We start from the raw sequence: 16608 nt of genomic DNA on the forward strand, positions 1-16608 counted from the left end.
TAATCAACATTCATCATAATTTTGTCTAAAGCCAAAATATTTGTAATATTTTTTGTTTTTAACCATTGTTGCACAACAGTGAATAATTAATATTATGATTTTTTATTTTTAATTATAATAATTAACCTTAACACTAATCATATATACATGCAGAACGTATACTATAAATGTAATAGAATTTGCAAAACAACAATCTTATTACAACTGATGCAAATGTTGAATCCCATAAATTCAAAATCCATATATAAAAAAGGACAAACTGGTAACATGATTAAGCATTGATTTCTGAAAAATAAAATATATATAGTATTGTTAGTTTTGGCGTGTGGTTTAATTTGATTCCCTTTTATACCTTTCTATCAATTAAATTCTGAGCCTGTAAATTAATTACTTTACTGGGGGGGAGGCGGCTATTCCACATTTGTTGGAAGACGCGAGTCCAATTAGAAGCTGCACCCTCAACTTTTTCTGCTTATGAAATTAATAATATTAATCACTTAAAATAGTTAATTAATCATTATTATCTTGTTTGTTAACTCTGTAATCACTGATTTGAACTTTATTAATTAATCGCAATAGCACTTTTCTATTCAAGAAAGCGAAAAAAGGCTAATTTGGGTTGTTGAGACTGTGATGATTTTCAAAGTTAATTACAGTTTCAAATATTATTCAATTTCTGAGGAATTGAATATATAATCATTGTATTACGAGTTTTAGTTACCGACAATTCTGATAATATTTAACATCGTATATCAACAATTAATAATAATTTATAATTAAATCAACCTCTACATATATACCATTTATAATTAAATGAGAAATGAATTCATTATGGCAGTCCTTTCTCTTAACCTAACAGGCAGCTGCTTTAAATACATCAACGTACGTACTTCATTGATAAAAACACGTACAACTATTCCCCTCACAAGCTAAATAGTTCTCTATTCATTTTTTTTTAAATTAAAAAACAAGAGAATATATATACGGAGTCGAAAATAATAATTAAAAAAATGGTGGGTTGAATAAAGTGAAATAGTTGAAGAGGTGGGAGGGTACGCATGTGGAACTATTACGTTGAGGAGATTGATCATCTGATGAAAAGACGTAGCGATTTTACAGAACAGTTAAACCGGGTCCACTCCATCATCAACCTGACTCGATCGGGTTTTCAAGAACTTGGCTGATATTATGAATATTTTCTCTTCTTCCACTCAACTCCTTTGTCCTCTACGTCTACATTGTCATTCAATTCATTTTACAAGTTGTCAGGGGCAGTTTCGGTATTCCAAATCATTCACCAAGTGTAACACTTTCTACAGCACAAATTGAGTATTAATTATGTCAAGCAATTAGGAGATAAGAGTAATTAACAAAGTGAAAATTGATTGGTATTGTCAAATTTGAAAATATTTTCATTTACTGAATAATGTGATTAATATTACTGATAAATTTATGAACAACATAATTATTAAAAAGCATGATAATTATGCATAACAATATAAATCTTTCATTTTACTATATCATTATGAAATTCCCTTATTCTCGAACCAAAAAATAGGTATTCTTTTTTATTTTTATTATATATTTGCTCTCCACTTGTAAGAGAGAGAGAGAGAGAGGTGTTAGAAATCGAGGTTAGAAAAGTCACGTATTGTGCGGCGGATCAAAGTTGAAAAAGCTGAAAGAGTTTAATTAGTGTCCTGGGAAGGGGTTTGTTTGGTAGTGGTTTGGAATGGAATCAAATTGACTGATTCTGTGTCCCATTTCCCTCCAAACTTCACTCATCACCATTGCAATTGCATTTCCACTTTTATTAATTACTATATATGCATCCAAGTGCTACCCTTTTTGTTTGCTTTTTGGTTTGTAGTGCCACCAAAAAGCTCTTCATTGCCTAATTCTACTCGGTTTTCGTTTTAATTAAGATAATCAAGTACGGTGGTTTTGGACTTTTTGCACAATTTTTGGTCAAATCCAGTTTGAGCAAAGTCCTCCAACTTTCTAAACAATTATTCACTAATCTAAACAACCTCTCCCAATTATTACACCTTTTTAATCTTGATTTTAGCGCCTGCCACTATGGATTTTGTTTTATGTATGTTTTTCACTTATTTCGTCTGAGGCAACATACAACTATGTATTTCTTTCCTCACAGATTGGTCTACTTATAACCAAAGTTTAGTTATCTTATTTAGTCAAAACTATGTGTTTTCTTATTTTTAAACTTTATTTTTGATAAAATTAAAGCTGTTCGAAAACTTGAAGAATTGTTCCAAGGAAAGGAGATATATGATGAATGATATCTTAGTTTAAAGATAAAAATTGAAATTTTATAAATAATTTGAAATCATATATTCAAGACCCACCACCAACGTATGGATATTTTCTTATTTATTTTATTATTTTTAATTAAATTAATATATTGATTGAATATTGATGTATTGATTTAACCTGTGTTAGAGGTGGCAAATGGATGGGTTGGGTCGGGTTTGGATTCAGTCCAAATGGGTCGGGTTCAAAATGGGTTGGATCGGGTTAGTATAAATTATTTTATTAATTTGAATCTATAGATTTCAAAATTTCACACAATGAAAAGAGAAAAGGATAATATTTGAACTATTGAAAAAGGTAATTACTATATTTAATGTAATACGACTAAACTTGTATCACATGTTATTTCTGTCTAATGATCATGTAAATTAAAATTCATTTGCTAAATCATAAAGTAAAAAAAACTACAAAGTATCTAACAAAATACTACGCTTTATCAAAATAATTCACAACATTTTGAACGTTCATCTTGAATGAACACCAAGTCGTGCAACCAAGTTTCTATATTTGTTAGAGAAGACAATTTTCATATATACGTATGAGAGAAAGAGGATAGTGTGTGTGAGAGAGATATGTTAGAGTACCCGTATATGAAAAGGAGGAGTTGTAAAAGTGTTATTTATGAGAGAAATTATTTAAATAATATAAACTAAAAATATAAAATTGGTGTCGTTTAATGATGGAAATTTTTTTATATAGTATATATATTATATATATTTTTACGCACAAATAGAAGTTCTAAATGAAACTAAAAAAAAATAATAATAAAAATAAAATCGCAGTTGTGCCTAATTTCATAATTTTTTTTAACAGTACCAATTTTATATATTTTTTAATTTTTTATTATTTAAATAATTTTCTCCATTATTTTGTGTATGTGTGGAGAAAGGTGGCTGTGTGTGTGAGGGAGATGTGAGAGTGTGTGTATATGCAGAAAGAGGAAATAGTGGGTTCTTTTAATTTCTTTATTATTTTAATTTATAGTTGAACATATTAAGATCCATATTAAAACCCAACCCATATAAAATATAATCTTATTTCACTACAATACATATCAATCCATTTTAAAATATAACCAATCCAATCCTATCTAAAACTAGTTAGTTGAGTTGAACCATAGGTCTTAGCCCATCTTGACACCCCTAAATTACACGAGATAAAACCATGCATATATTCCTTGATTCATTCAGCTGCACATTTGCTAACATTCAAATTTGTAACTGAAACATGTTCAACAGAGACATATACTCCACGGTAGTGAACAGAGGTCTGATAATGGGCCCTATCAAACTGCTTGGAGGCCTGATCCCAATATTCCAAACGCTGGGCCCCAATTTGATATCTTGAAATGGTTCAACTCCAGTTCAATATTTTGGCCCAACCCAAACAGCAAGCTGCCTACTGGCTTGCTTAAATACTGGAATCTGTGGTCAATTTCTGACACGTACCCTTTAGAAACAAGAAAGTGCTCAAACACTCCAAAGTGCCCCGCGACCCGCTTCATCAACCATTCATATAGAGCTCATCCGACGGAAACTTTGTTAACACATTATTCCTATGGATTCTTACACATAAACTTTTATAAATACATTAACAGTACATTTCACAGTTATATATATTTATTATTAAGACTGCATTTTGCGAACCTTATAACCTCGAATTCTAAACTGACTCAAAATTCGAAGGGTTTTAGTTGAGGAACAAGATTAGGTGATTTTTGCAATTTATGGTTTTCTAAATTTTCAGACTAACACCTACGTGGAATTGTTTGTGGTGGTCCGTGGCTTGCAGCTTGCACGGGAATTAATTTGGCTATTGACAGGTATGAGTTGAGATGGACGCCCAAGCTGTTTTGCACTTGATTCACAAAGAGGGGGGAGATTGGCGCCTGCCAGGCTCTTACGTGTCTTCGGATTTTGAAGCGAGGTATGAACATTATCAGATTTACCCATGCGGATCGCGAGGGAAACCAGTCGGCTGATCTTCTGGCAAACCGTGCGTGGCATCTGAGGCCCTCAAGCATTCTCATTCAGGGAGGGGGGCATTTGGCTACAGTATTCGCTTCGATAACCTTCTGCCAAACTTTAGATTCAAATAATTTATATAGTGTTTAGAATAGAGATTAGAGTTTTATTTTCTAGGAAAAACGTGAAGGGAGTAAGTACTTCTTATTTGATTGTAAAGAAATACTTTTGAATTAATAAACGGGTTGGGGTCTATGCCTAACACCCTGTCTAGACACGGGGAATTTTCGTAAAATTTTTTTTTAACTGTGTCTCACTTTAGCTAACCTAACATTTTATATGTAAAGGCCAATCACTATTAATCCAATTCAAAATACTCATTTATATTGATACACTAGATTATAGCCAAGTCATCGCCAGATCAATTTCCTCATTTGTTGGTGTTGCACTTAATCTTCCGACAAATGACGTAGTGAACAAATAAACTATAGTAATAAAATGAGTAATTAAGCTGGATAGTTGATTTTTGTTATTATTGTATGTTAGAAATCTTCTATGTCGAAGTATTAATATTATAATTTTATTACATTTTTTCGGTAGATCATAAAACGTTAACTAAACAAAAAATGATGCTATCACCAATAACATTGATGGCGCAGGTGTAAGAGATGAATCTGAAAATTATTGGCCATATATATTAAGAAGCATTGGTTGATGATAATAAATTATATATATGTATGGGTAAAGTGGTCTTTTAGTTCCATAAGACAAGGATTTTTTTTTTTTTTTTTGTGACACTTTCAGTCTCATAAAACTCAAAAATCATATATTTCTAGTCCCAAAATATATGATTTTGGGACTTTTTAATTCCGAAATCACAACGCCTCTTTAGTCCTAAATACACATTTTTTATGTGCCGGACCAATATTTTATGAAATTAAAAAAGCATTTTAAGCAAAACTCCAACCTTATAGCGTGTGCGTGTGCCCGACCAACAACATCAAACGTGCGGAGATATGGTGTATATATACTGTGAATCTTTCCTTTGGTAGCATAAAATCTACTAAATTAATTACAAATGTACTTTTGTCGCTGAGTAATGTTTTCTTTGCTAATTTTCTAAGGGCTACCCGGAAATATATATATACATATATATTAATTAATTTTATTATATCTTTTAATTACTGAAATCAAACAAACATGTTCAGGAATACATAAATGTATGTAAATTGTTAATTAATAATAACGTAAATAAGAGACAAAAAGATCGACATTCTCAATATTTCACTGGAGGAGGAGAAAAACCGCGGCGCCCACAGTAGTCCCTTGCAAAAGCAGGAAGGATAAACCTTAAAATCAGGGCTTTTCCTTTTCTTTTTTTTTTGGAAAGAGAAAATAAAATTTAGGGTAGAAAGTAGAAAATAATATTTATTCCTGGAAGTAAAGTGTCCTGGAAAGCGGGAGATAGGAAGGGGTGGGGGACACGGCGGCGAGGGGTGGCGGGGTTTGATATGTGGGGAGCCGCACGGGGGGGGTTCACAATTCACATGCCCGCCACACGCCACTTTTCATACACGATTTTTGGAGTGGGAATCAGTCTGTTCTGTTGCATGTTAATCCATCAGCCTTAACCCTTTTCGTTCTCCATTTCCGTATTCTCCCACTTTTTCTTTCCTTTAACTTCTTCTGAATTATGACTTCACGCCCCAACCATATATTATTGTTGTTGTATTTGGCATTTGTCAGAAATTAATAGAGAAATATTTTATATGCCACTTTTCTTTTAGAATTACATAAATTCGCTTAAATAAATAGATTATGTATAACAATTACCTGTTAATTAGATTGAAAAAGAGAAGCTTGAAAGGAGTTTCTCTTACAAAATTATGCATCATAGTATAGAAAGAAATAATATTAACTAAAATTAAGTGAAAGTATTAATATTGTTAATAATTGTTTAGGTGTAATTAGTGACATTCAATTTTACTTTTGTACAATAATAATTTTCTGTGATCCAATAGTGACAATTATCAATAGAAAAAAAGTCACTATTGACTATAATTTTATTGGTTGTAAATTAAAATCGTGATAAATAATTATTATTAATGATAGTGTAATAATTAAAAACTCAATTACGATGATAAATATAAGCGTCACTACATTTGCATTGTTAATTTGAACTCTTATTAACTACAATTATATTGGAATTATCAGTATAATAATTCTTTTCACTATTAAGTCACCTTAATCAAGACTATATACAGTCACTTAATACATATTACTTTTTAACAAAGAAAAAAAGTTTATGATGGAAACAAGCATGAATTCTTAACTTGATTCATTAGGAAAGCAAAAATGATAAGTTAATTAACTCAATGAGTTGAGTAGTAGTTAGATGGTAATCAAGCCAATTGGTTTCCTTAATTACATCCCATAAGAAGATCCTCGACTAGCTATAATTACCTGGCAGCAATATTGTAGCTTGCAAACTGAATCATATTTGTTGGAGTTGGAGTTGTGGCTCAGTTGTAATAATAATAATGGGGTGAATAGCAATTTATTTTCCTGTGATATTAAAAATGAGCACATTACCCTCCCTATGAAAAAAATATAGCAATTTACCTCCCTATACTTTTTAAAATGAAGCAATTTACCTCCTTATATAGGGAGGTAGATTGCTTCATTTTAAAAAACATAGGGGGTAAATTGTTGTATTTTAAAAAATATAGGGAGGTAAATCGCTATTTATTTTTTCATAAGGGGATAATTTGCTGATTTGCAATATCACAAGGAGTTGCTTGCATTTTTCCCAATAATAATATAACTGCCTTGTTCAACAATAAGAAATATAAGGGGATTCAATTTTAATTAATTATACAAGTAGATGAATAATTATGAGAAATTATGTGATTGGGAGTGACAAAAGCAGACATGCAAAAGAAAGCACATCACCACCAACTTTTATTGCAATAAATTAAGGAGCTAGTTGGGGGGTTTAGCAGTTGTTAGAAAACACATTTCCAACTCCAGGTAGTACTTTCTCTTCTCTGCCCTAACCGGATACACCAAAAATACCGCTCCGCCCGCACATCACAACAATCATCATATCCCCCTCTCCTCCCTCAATAAATACCCTTGTCTTCCCCTCTTCCGCATCCCTTTTCTCTTCATATATTCTTCCCTATCTCCTCTCTCTCTCGCGCTCCAAGATAGTGTGTGATGAGAATGAGCTGCAATGGCTGCAGAGTTCTCCGCAAAGGCTGCTCCCAGAACTGCACCCTCAGACCTTGTCTTCAATGGATCAAATCCCCTGAATCCCAGGCCAACGCTACCCTCTTTCTCGCCAAATTCTACGGCCGCGCTGGACTCATCAACCTCATCAATGCCGGCCCAACTCATCTCCATCCTGGTATCTTTTTTTTCTTAAAGTTCAATAACACACAAGAGCATTGACATGCAGATTTGGAATTAATGAGACTTTTCGTTGAATCTCAATTTACTCATGATTTTGCAGTTTATTATTTTGCTGCGCAGAAATTTTTAGGTCGCTGCTGTATGAAGCCTGCGGAAGGATCATCAACCCGGTACACGGATCAGTCGGGCTGATGTGTTCGGGAAATTGGCCGCGGTGCCATGCGGCGGTGGAGGCCGTACTTCAAGGGGCTCCCCTCGTGATGCAACTCCCCGGTGAGGACGATTCTGCTGCGGATCCTCAGGGCTGCGACATTCGCCACCTCTCCAAGGATTCCTCCACCAGCCTCCGCCGCATCAGGACCCGAAACCGCTTCAAGCGCAGCGCCACGCATGCCAAAACCCAAGTTGACTCCATCACTGCCGATTTAGTCATGAGTGAGTCAGAGGGGAATTTTACAATCACGGGGTGGGACTGCGGCGAAGATTCCAAGAATTTCGGTGGGGACCTGAAGAGGCCCCCGAGTCGCGACTCGTTCTCGGTTGAGACGGTGGAGCCAGCCTTGGCGAACCGGAACGAACAACCGGCTCTCGGAGTCAAACCGGAGGAGCTAACCAGTGAGATTGGGTTGGATTTGACATTAGGCATGAATCCAGGGCTCCAGGCCTACATGGCTACAGTGATAGAGATTTCCGACAGCGAAACCTGAACATTCAGAACATTAACCCAGTTTTGGAGGCTCCATCAGACACCAACTCTTTTTACTAGGTCTCAATTTTCTTTTTATTTTCCAAATTTTATGCAAATTAATCCCTCCTCAATTATATATATAGTTCGTATTGCAGAAGTTTAATCTTACTAGCTTGATTTTCTTTTGAGCAATGAGATGGTCTAATGTAGGGTTGGGACCTTTGTATATATAATTACATATAATAGAAGTAATCTCACTAATAAACATGTTCCCAACTCGTTGTTTTCAGCTTTATTATTTAAGTAAAATTACCAATCTTTTTTTATTCATTCTTTTCCAATATTGTGGTTCTCTCTCTGTCTAACTTTTCTCGTTATAGATAATTAAAATTAATAAATTAGAAAAAAAAATAAAAGTGTTATTGATGAGGCGAAATTGATCCAGATGGGCGATGGATACAAGAAGATTTCTGTGCGTTTGGTAGGAAAAGGTGAAGCAAAGTGAGGTGACAGGTTTGCAGTTTCTTTTGGACATCTGCTACCTTAATTTCATGCAAAAAGTATTTGATTCGCCAAGTTTCATCACCTCTATCGAATCTTTACTCAGTCCTGAGGTGTTGTTAGGACACATAATTAAATTGCAATAGTTTTTAATTCTGAAAATTCTAATCATTTGAAACAATTTTATATATAATTAATTGGTAATATAAATCAAGGGTTTTTAAATTCATATAATAATTCAACATGTAATTAATTTATATTCAGTGAATTCCTACTTGAAGTTTATGTAAGTAAATTTTAATTTGGATTGTATTTACATCAGGAATATGAAGTATGTTTTCCAAACGAATCTATACGCCTAGGTTCCGTTTCTATGCAGACTTATAAGGTAAAAATCGTAATAACCACCTCGATAAAGTCCCAGTTATAGCCATTTTGTGTCTAAATCAGATACATCCTAACTGATATTTATAGATTTTTTTAATTATACAATTTAATATGAATTACAAATAAAAAAAATAATTGATTGCTCATAGTGAATTCGTCCATACTCAAGTTTTGATCTACCGAGAACAGCTTGAAACCACCAGAATTAAAAAAAAGATGCACATTTTTGCATGTCCACAATTTGAAATAGCGTCGCGGAACATAATTATTTTTTGAGAGGGAACTAAATCTTATTACAACCTTTAAAAGATTACCAGTATCCCGACCAAAATACTTTTTTGATTTTACAATTGAAGAGTGAGTCAGCTATGTCGCAACTTACCAGTGGCTTCTGTTAAGTAAATCCCACGTCGTTTGGGTTCATTTTCGGAAGTTGTCTTTGTTTTAAGTAAATAATTGAATTAATAAATAATTGATCAAGTATGTATGTTTGTGTAAGAGGGCCAATAGTATCTACTTACGTGAGCAGAAGAACGACGTTTCTGGTGGAAGTAAAGCCTTTATCCATATTACTCATTGTCTTATAAAAATAATATTTACATCTTATATATTAATTAACATATTAAATTAATAGTTTAATTTCACATAAAGACTTTATGTTAATAGAATCTTGCAAATCAATTTACCTCATCGGTCTCCTTAATTTTGATTACATAAATTTGAGGACAAAATACTTTTTTAGTTCCATAAAATATGGGTAGAATTTGTTTTGGTAGCACAACTCTGGCAGGTGTCATTTTTAGTCACATAAAACTCATAATCACGTATTTTTAGTTCCAAAAAGTTATGTGTGTTGTGGTTTTGGAACTAAAAAGGCGTTGTTTGAGACTAAAAAATTATTATAATTTTGGGACTAAAAAGGCCCAAAATCATGTTTTTTAGGACTAAAAAGACGTAATTTTGTGTTTTATGATTCTAAAAACATCACCTGTCATAGTTATGGTACAAAAAAAAAAATTCTATTTTTAATTTATGGGACTAAAAAAATATTTTGCCAATAAATCTGACGTAAATTCTTTAAGGTGTTATATTAGAATTCTTAATTACACTAATTTTGTGTAAACTCATGCATATAGGTGAATATGTTAATTTATATTTGAAAAGTCTGTATCTTTTATATTTATATCGATATGGCCGACACATAGAAACATATAAAATATCTTAAACTTTAATTCCTGCAACAATTTTGACTTTTTGAAGATTGAGAAGTAAAAGGTTTTTAATCGCTTACTCAGCTATCCCCTGGACGAACCAAGTTTAAAGCTGCTTCCGGTTTTATCTGTTTTTTATTCAATTGGACCAATTATAATGATATCATAAATTTTTATAATTAATAATTAATATATTTAATAAATTAATAATTAATATATTTAATAAATTAATAATTAATATTAAAATAAATTGATTAACGAAATCAAACTCATAAGCTCTTAGTAACGGGACCTCAACTTTTGATTTTATAGTTATTCCATATTTATTGAGCTCGGCACGTTAACTTTGGCCAATCTCGTCGTTAGTTTCTCATATCTTAAATTTGTCCCATTAAAATTCTTGATCCTTAAATTTAATTGAATCTAAACTATAAAGAATTGAATATTCTGGGTAAAATTGGAAAATGTCAAATTCCTATATTATTCTTTCATAAACTATTTAACTAACGTACTATATGAAAAAAAATATATAAAATACCATGTATAAAATAAATGATCTTGTAATTCACCATGAAAATTACTTGCAAAAAAATAAGTTTGAAATGTTATTATAATGATATCACATCACGTACTGTTATTTGTTTTGCATTAAAAACATCAATATCAATTAGTTACTAAAGTCGACATAATTCTTTATATGTTTAACATTTTGTACTCTTTCTCTAGCTTTGGTAGTCTCTTTGGGTTTTTTTTGTTTATAAGTTCTTGTCTCGTAGCACTTTACAAAGATTTTAATGCAATATGCCATTACCTTGCTTAATGAAGTCGGCACTTATTGAAAGTCCACAAAAGCCAGTGGTATTTACTGTTAAGCCTATCCTACAATTGGACTCTCTGCAAACATAGAACCACCTAAAACAAAGTCATACATAAGTAAATTAAAAGTTATTGAGCATATACAATGACACATAAAAAAAAAAAAAAAAAATTACTTGTAGGTTCTTGTGTTGAGTACTCATGTATTTCCATAGGAACTTGGTATTTTTTAATTTTATCCGTTTTCAATGGAATATTCTATCCTTTACAATTTAGATTTTCCTTAAATCTACTGGTCCAAGACATTTATGGTATAAATTTAAGAGATGAGGTTAAAGTAGATATTTGAAAGATGAGGGACTAAAAGAAGAAATAAGACCTAATATCTTTTAACACATGAATTTGATTTTCCACTTAATTACCAAATGCATTCCAATCATAATTACTCTTCTTTCGGAATCTCACAAGCACCTCTCACCTCCATATTTACCACTTGTGTACAAAAGAAAGAATTAAACCATTAACTACCTCTAATCATAGCTCGTTGCCAAGTAATTAATTAAACAATACATGTAGCTAGTTGACAATTTATGGATTCCTAAAATAAACTATATATGTAATATTGAATTTGTGGTGGATTAACACTTATAAGCATTGTTTGTTCGTCGCGTACACAAACAATCGTACAGTATATATAACCCGATTGGCATTTGACTAGAAATTTTGGGCGTATACAATTAAGTCGGCAAAATTTTCTTGACTTGCTTCACAACTTGACTTTGTTTAGGAGATAAGAAATCCCAATTTTCTTAGTTGTTAAAATTTGGCGATTTAGAAATTGGGTCGATGACCACATGGATGACGATTTTGCACTAGAAAGTGGTATTTATCTCATGATATATTAATTTAATTAATGATGATGGAATCAAGATTCTACTTAGTTGATTTAATTAAAGCTAAAGAAATCAAGATCACAATGTAATTAATGTCACCTCCATACATGTGGACCCATGTAATGAGAACTAATAATGTTTGTATTATGAAGACAGATTAAGTTAATGATCGACTCTTTTGCTCGAGCAGGTTGCCACATATATTTCCAAGTAAAATATTAGTTAAATCGTTGTCTTTATGTTGCTGGGTTTCGGACAATGATGCACATAACTCACAAATTGACCTTGTTTTGATTGGTTTTCTTGAATTTGTGGGTTCGGAGTTAAGTCTACTTGGTATATATTATACAATGCTTCTAATTAATTATCTTCTGCACGACACTTCACCACAGCAATGAGCTCTATATATATATATATATATAGCTAATCATCTGTTATTTTGAAGCCATAAGAGTGATTGATGCTGTCAATTTCTGATGGAAGCATTCAACACAAAAGAAATTCTTGTATTAGTGTAAACTATTAAAAAGTGTGGATCACGTTATATCAATATTTGTTTTTTAAATTTGGAGTTTATAAATAGAACTAAAAACAAAAAATCGTACAATAATTTACGGTTAAAGTTAATTTAACAAAATAATAAAAAAAATAATATATTGAAAGGGAGACATAAAAAAATGATGCCAAAAGAACCCCCAACATTTGTGGATTGGATTTTCTATTTCAAATTTTGTCGCATCTTCTACTTTATTTAGTATATAAGTGCCACATGTATAATTTTTTTTTTAAATAAAATATATTATGTCATCTTTATATATATAGTGTGCACATGTTAAATAGAGTAGAAGAGCGGGTGTGTGCCATTACATCTCAATTGTTTTGTACTGAAATACAGGGGATTCCTTTTTTTATCTATTTGCTCCTTCTCCACCTCTGTATTGAAGAGGATGAAAACAATATCTCCTTGACTACCCACGTACAGGAGTAGAATTGCTGTTCGGTATTCACCTTCATGGGCAGCACGCGAAGCACTTGAGCACAGCATATTTAGAGCAAGCCCGGGGGCAGCTGACACCTTTGGACCTCCAATTTGGGCCGTGTACGATGTGGGCCTTCACTTCCAGGGAGCCAGGACCACCTCCAGTATTGTCAGAAGACTTCATACACTGCCCTGTCTCAAGGTGCCCGGCACCAAACGAGCAGATCCAGCCCGTGACCCGCGCGGACCAGCTTGTTAAAACCAGTCCGGACCGCTACAATGAGCGGGCCTGAGTGGACACATATGAACTATTTCAACAACTTTGAATTGATTCATCTTGGAAACATTGCCACTTATAGTTAAAAAGTCCCTCGTATAAATATATGTACATATATTGACAATGAAGTGACTGGAAACTGTTTCTGTGTGGCACTGATTAGTCCTTTTCTTGGATCAACATTAGTTGTAAAGGGGCTTTTTTTTTCTGCATTATTTTTCAATTCAAAGGGACCACTCATATGGATGTCAGTCCCGCACACTTTTGTCTTTGAATTTAATTGTAGGGCCACTCTCACTCTCACTTTTTAGTCTTATCTACCTGCTTTTCATAAACATACAATATATACCACATTGAAGTCGCATTATGATCTGATCGAAAAATTTAAGTTTCATCAAGTTAATAATGTACGTGGTTAAGTTAAATTGAAGTCCACAAGTTGAGTATGAATTAGTTAGAAATTTGATTTCAAAATTAAGAGGTCTTTTTCTTGAAGTGGAGAGGAGGAAAAAGAGAGGGAAGCATAGTGCAAAGCGTTTTTCACCTCGCCTATGGAATTACGTAGTTTGAGTTAGATATACCACATAAATTTTGTATACTTATAAAGTTTGTTTTTCTTTTTTGAAACTTAAAAGTTTTCGGTGTTAGCTCATATTTGATGCTATGTAATTCTTGGATGAACTGATTCCAACAACGTTAGTATACATCAAAATGACCATTTCTGCAAACGAGCATATATACCCGCAAACAACTTAGCATTTGCTCAGATTAATAAATGCTAGAAAGTGAACATACAAAATCGTCATATAGTTTATTGCATTAATTTATACAGACTCCTTGAGAAAGGAGAAGCATAAGCCAGTGAACAGTGTAGTTAAGATCATTGGCAGGCAGTTGACAGTTAGGTTCCTATTTATTGAGCAAACTGAAAGCAGGTGCAACTAGATTTGCTCTCTTAACAAACCTCCCTTTCATCCGGGGCCTTTTCTCAGCATTCAATTTCCGAACTTCGTACCTGATTTTCTTGGAAAACAACCTCGTCCGCCGCTTCTCCCTGTACCTCGACACTCTTGCTTCTCTCCCTCCATCGCCCACTGCCACCGCATGTCCAATCATCATTCCCATCTCTCCATATACATGCACTGTTCCGCATGTGCCCTGTATTGGAATTCATAGCAGCAAAATGATTAATGGACGTAATACACAGGAAAATTCAATTGAACTCGAATGCCTAATGTTAACTTGGCCCTCTTCTGCGACATGTATTAGTGCTGAGGAGCCCTTATGGCTATTTAGCTCTCCTGTGTTTACTCTTTTTTCTATTAAAGGTTTTTTTCCCCCTTTGTTAAATCTTATTCTAGACATGCTTGTCTAAATGATGATGCCGGATGTACCAGTGTTTGCATTTTGCTCCTGTATTGTAATTTCTGTTGGGCTTTTGTTCATTATAAAAAACCTGTATAATTATTGAGGATTTTTTTTTTAAAAAAAAAAGAACTTGGAATTAACACATTCAAGTGTAATTCATCTTATGCTCCAAATAAAATAAGGAAATGTTTAAGATAATGTCCTTAATCTCAAGATTACGTAGTTTTAGTGTAATGCAAGTGCTTAAATATATTGACTTCACCTACGTAGGACAATGTAAAAGTTTAAATTATAAAGACGGAGAAAGAAATCAAGAAACGTACCATGCAATCAGGCCAGCATCCAGCCGAATCCAAATCGGGGCGTTCTCCGGTTGTCCAGGGGGACTTCTGGTCATCCCAAGCTGACAAGACACCTTCATAGTCAAGCCTCAGAAAAATCCTCTTGGAATCATGCACTTTGTTGGAATCTTGATCAAAATTGTTGGGCGTAATCGGCTCCACATTTTCTGCTTTTATATATTCTTCTTCACCCGTAATTGGAGAATCATAATCGAAATTCAGCTCAAAAGTTTCGCTTCCCATATCAATAAATTCCGCATCAATTCGATGATTGGCCACTTCTCCAATCTCCTCATCTTCAACTTTTACTCTTCCACTTCCCAAAGAACACTCCCTTGATTCTTTCACTTTTCCATCACAATCCAAAAGTCCGAGTCCTTCCATATCAAAGGATTCGTTTTCCAGCCCTTTGCCCAGTAAGCTCTCAACATCTGCTGCAAATTCAGCAAGATCCATTTCAGATGGAAGAAATCCTTGTAAATGACTCATTTCTTGGCTAAAATCATTGAGTGCAGGTTTTAGTTCAGGCCCGGAAACATGCGTAGTTTCTCCACCATTCTGAATACTGTTGGCAGCTTCGCTTGAATTCGCGGAATTGCGTAATTCTGCAACAGATGGATCGAATATCGGGACCCGATAAAGAAGCTGCTCCTCGTTTTCCTCGTGGGAATTGTCTTCGCTGCAAACCTCAGGAACGAGGTGGAGAGGATTACTGATTCCGCTGACGAGCTCATCAGAACTAAGCCTGTTATGTTTTTTCTGCCTCGGGGTTCGGGCTTTTCGGGTGAAACCCTGATGCCACGAGGGTACGGAAACTTGAAGCCCTGATCGGGATTCATCGTCAGAAGACTTGGTTGATGCCGTTTTCAATCGAACCCTTTCGTGCCGACGGGCCAAAGGGTTCGCCGAGTGAACCGATGAATCACACGATTGGCACAAGAATGCATCATCAGCAGTACAATACCATCGGGCCCGTTTTTTCACACAGTTATCACAAGCTCTGGCGGATTTTCCGCCGACAGCAGTAGCCAGTTTTCTGTCTGAGGAAACCATGGAGTTCATATATATTTGTGTTAGCTTAGAGACGAAAATTTGAAGACTTCAAAAGAAAAGAAAAAGGCAATCAAATCAAAGTTAAAAGGCTGCAGCCAACAGCAAAGAGCAATAAAAAAGTACGCTGGTTTTCCTGTTTATGTAAAGAAGTGGAGGATTTGATGCAATTATTTGTATTGAGGAGTGACCCACAACATGCACTTTTACAGTATTTGTATTCAATTCTTGAATGCACTTTTTGTTCTCTTTTTGAGAGCTTTGCACAGGGAATGGGGCTTGCACTTATGGGGCCCATAAGAAGGCCTTATCTCCAATCTTATTGGTTGGAACACAAAATTTAATCCTAATCCGTGGCTGTTGATTGGCTGGATGTCTGATTATAGGA

General features: G+C 33.8%; 2 protein-coding genes across 3 annotated transcripts; one reads left to right on the forward strand and one right to left on the reverse strand.

Moving 5' to 3' along the window:
• On the forward strand, positions 7288–9034 carry LOC105160938 (LOB domain-containing protein 42-like). Of its 2 annotated transcripts, XR_847727.2 has the most exons (3): positions 7288–7704; positions 7830–8475; positions 8843–9034. XR_847727.2 is itself a non-coding variant. In XM_011078475.2 (2 exons), the coding sequence occupies exons 1-2, from the start codon at positions 7515–7517 to the stop codon at positions 8414–8416; spliced, it is 777 nt and encodes a 258-aa protein (XP_011076777.1). In that variant the 5' UTR covers positions 7289–7514; the 3' UTR covers positions 8417–8664. The 2 variants fall into 2 exon arrangements, 1 of the variants encoding a protein (XP_011076777.1); XM_011078475.2 differs by lacking the exon at positions 8843–9034 and having other exon boundaries at positions 7289–7704; positions 7830–8664.
• On the reverse strand, positions 14248–16396 carry LOC105160947 (zinc finger protein CONSTANS-LIKE 16). The gene is made up of 2 exons (XM_011078491.2): positions 15153–16396; positions 14248–14619 (listed from the first exon to the last, which is right to left on the reverse strand). Exons 1-2 carry the CDS (start codon positions 16230–16232, stop codon positions 14371–14373), a joined length of 1329 nt encoding a protein of 442 aa, XP_011076793.2. The 5' UTR covers positions 16233–16396; the 3' UTR covers positions 14248–14370.

Source organism: Sesamum indicum, linkage group LG1, assembly GCF_000512975.1.
Source record: "Sesamum indicum cultivar Zhongzhi No. 13 linkage group LG1, S_indicum_v1.0, whole genome shotgun sequence".
Classification (NCBI taxonomy): Eukaryota; Viridiplantae; Streptophyta; class Magnoliopsida; order Lamiales; family Pedaliaceae; genus Sesamum; species Sesamum indicum.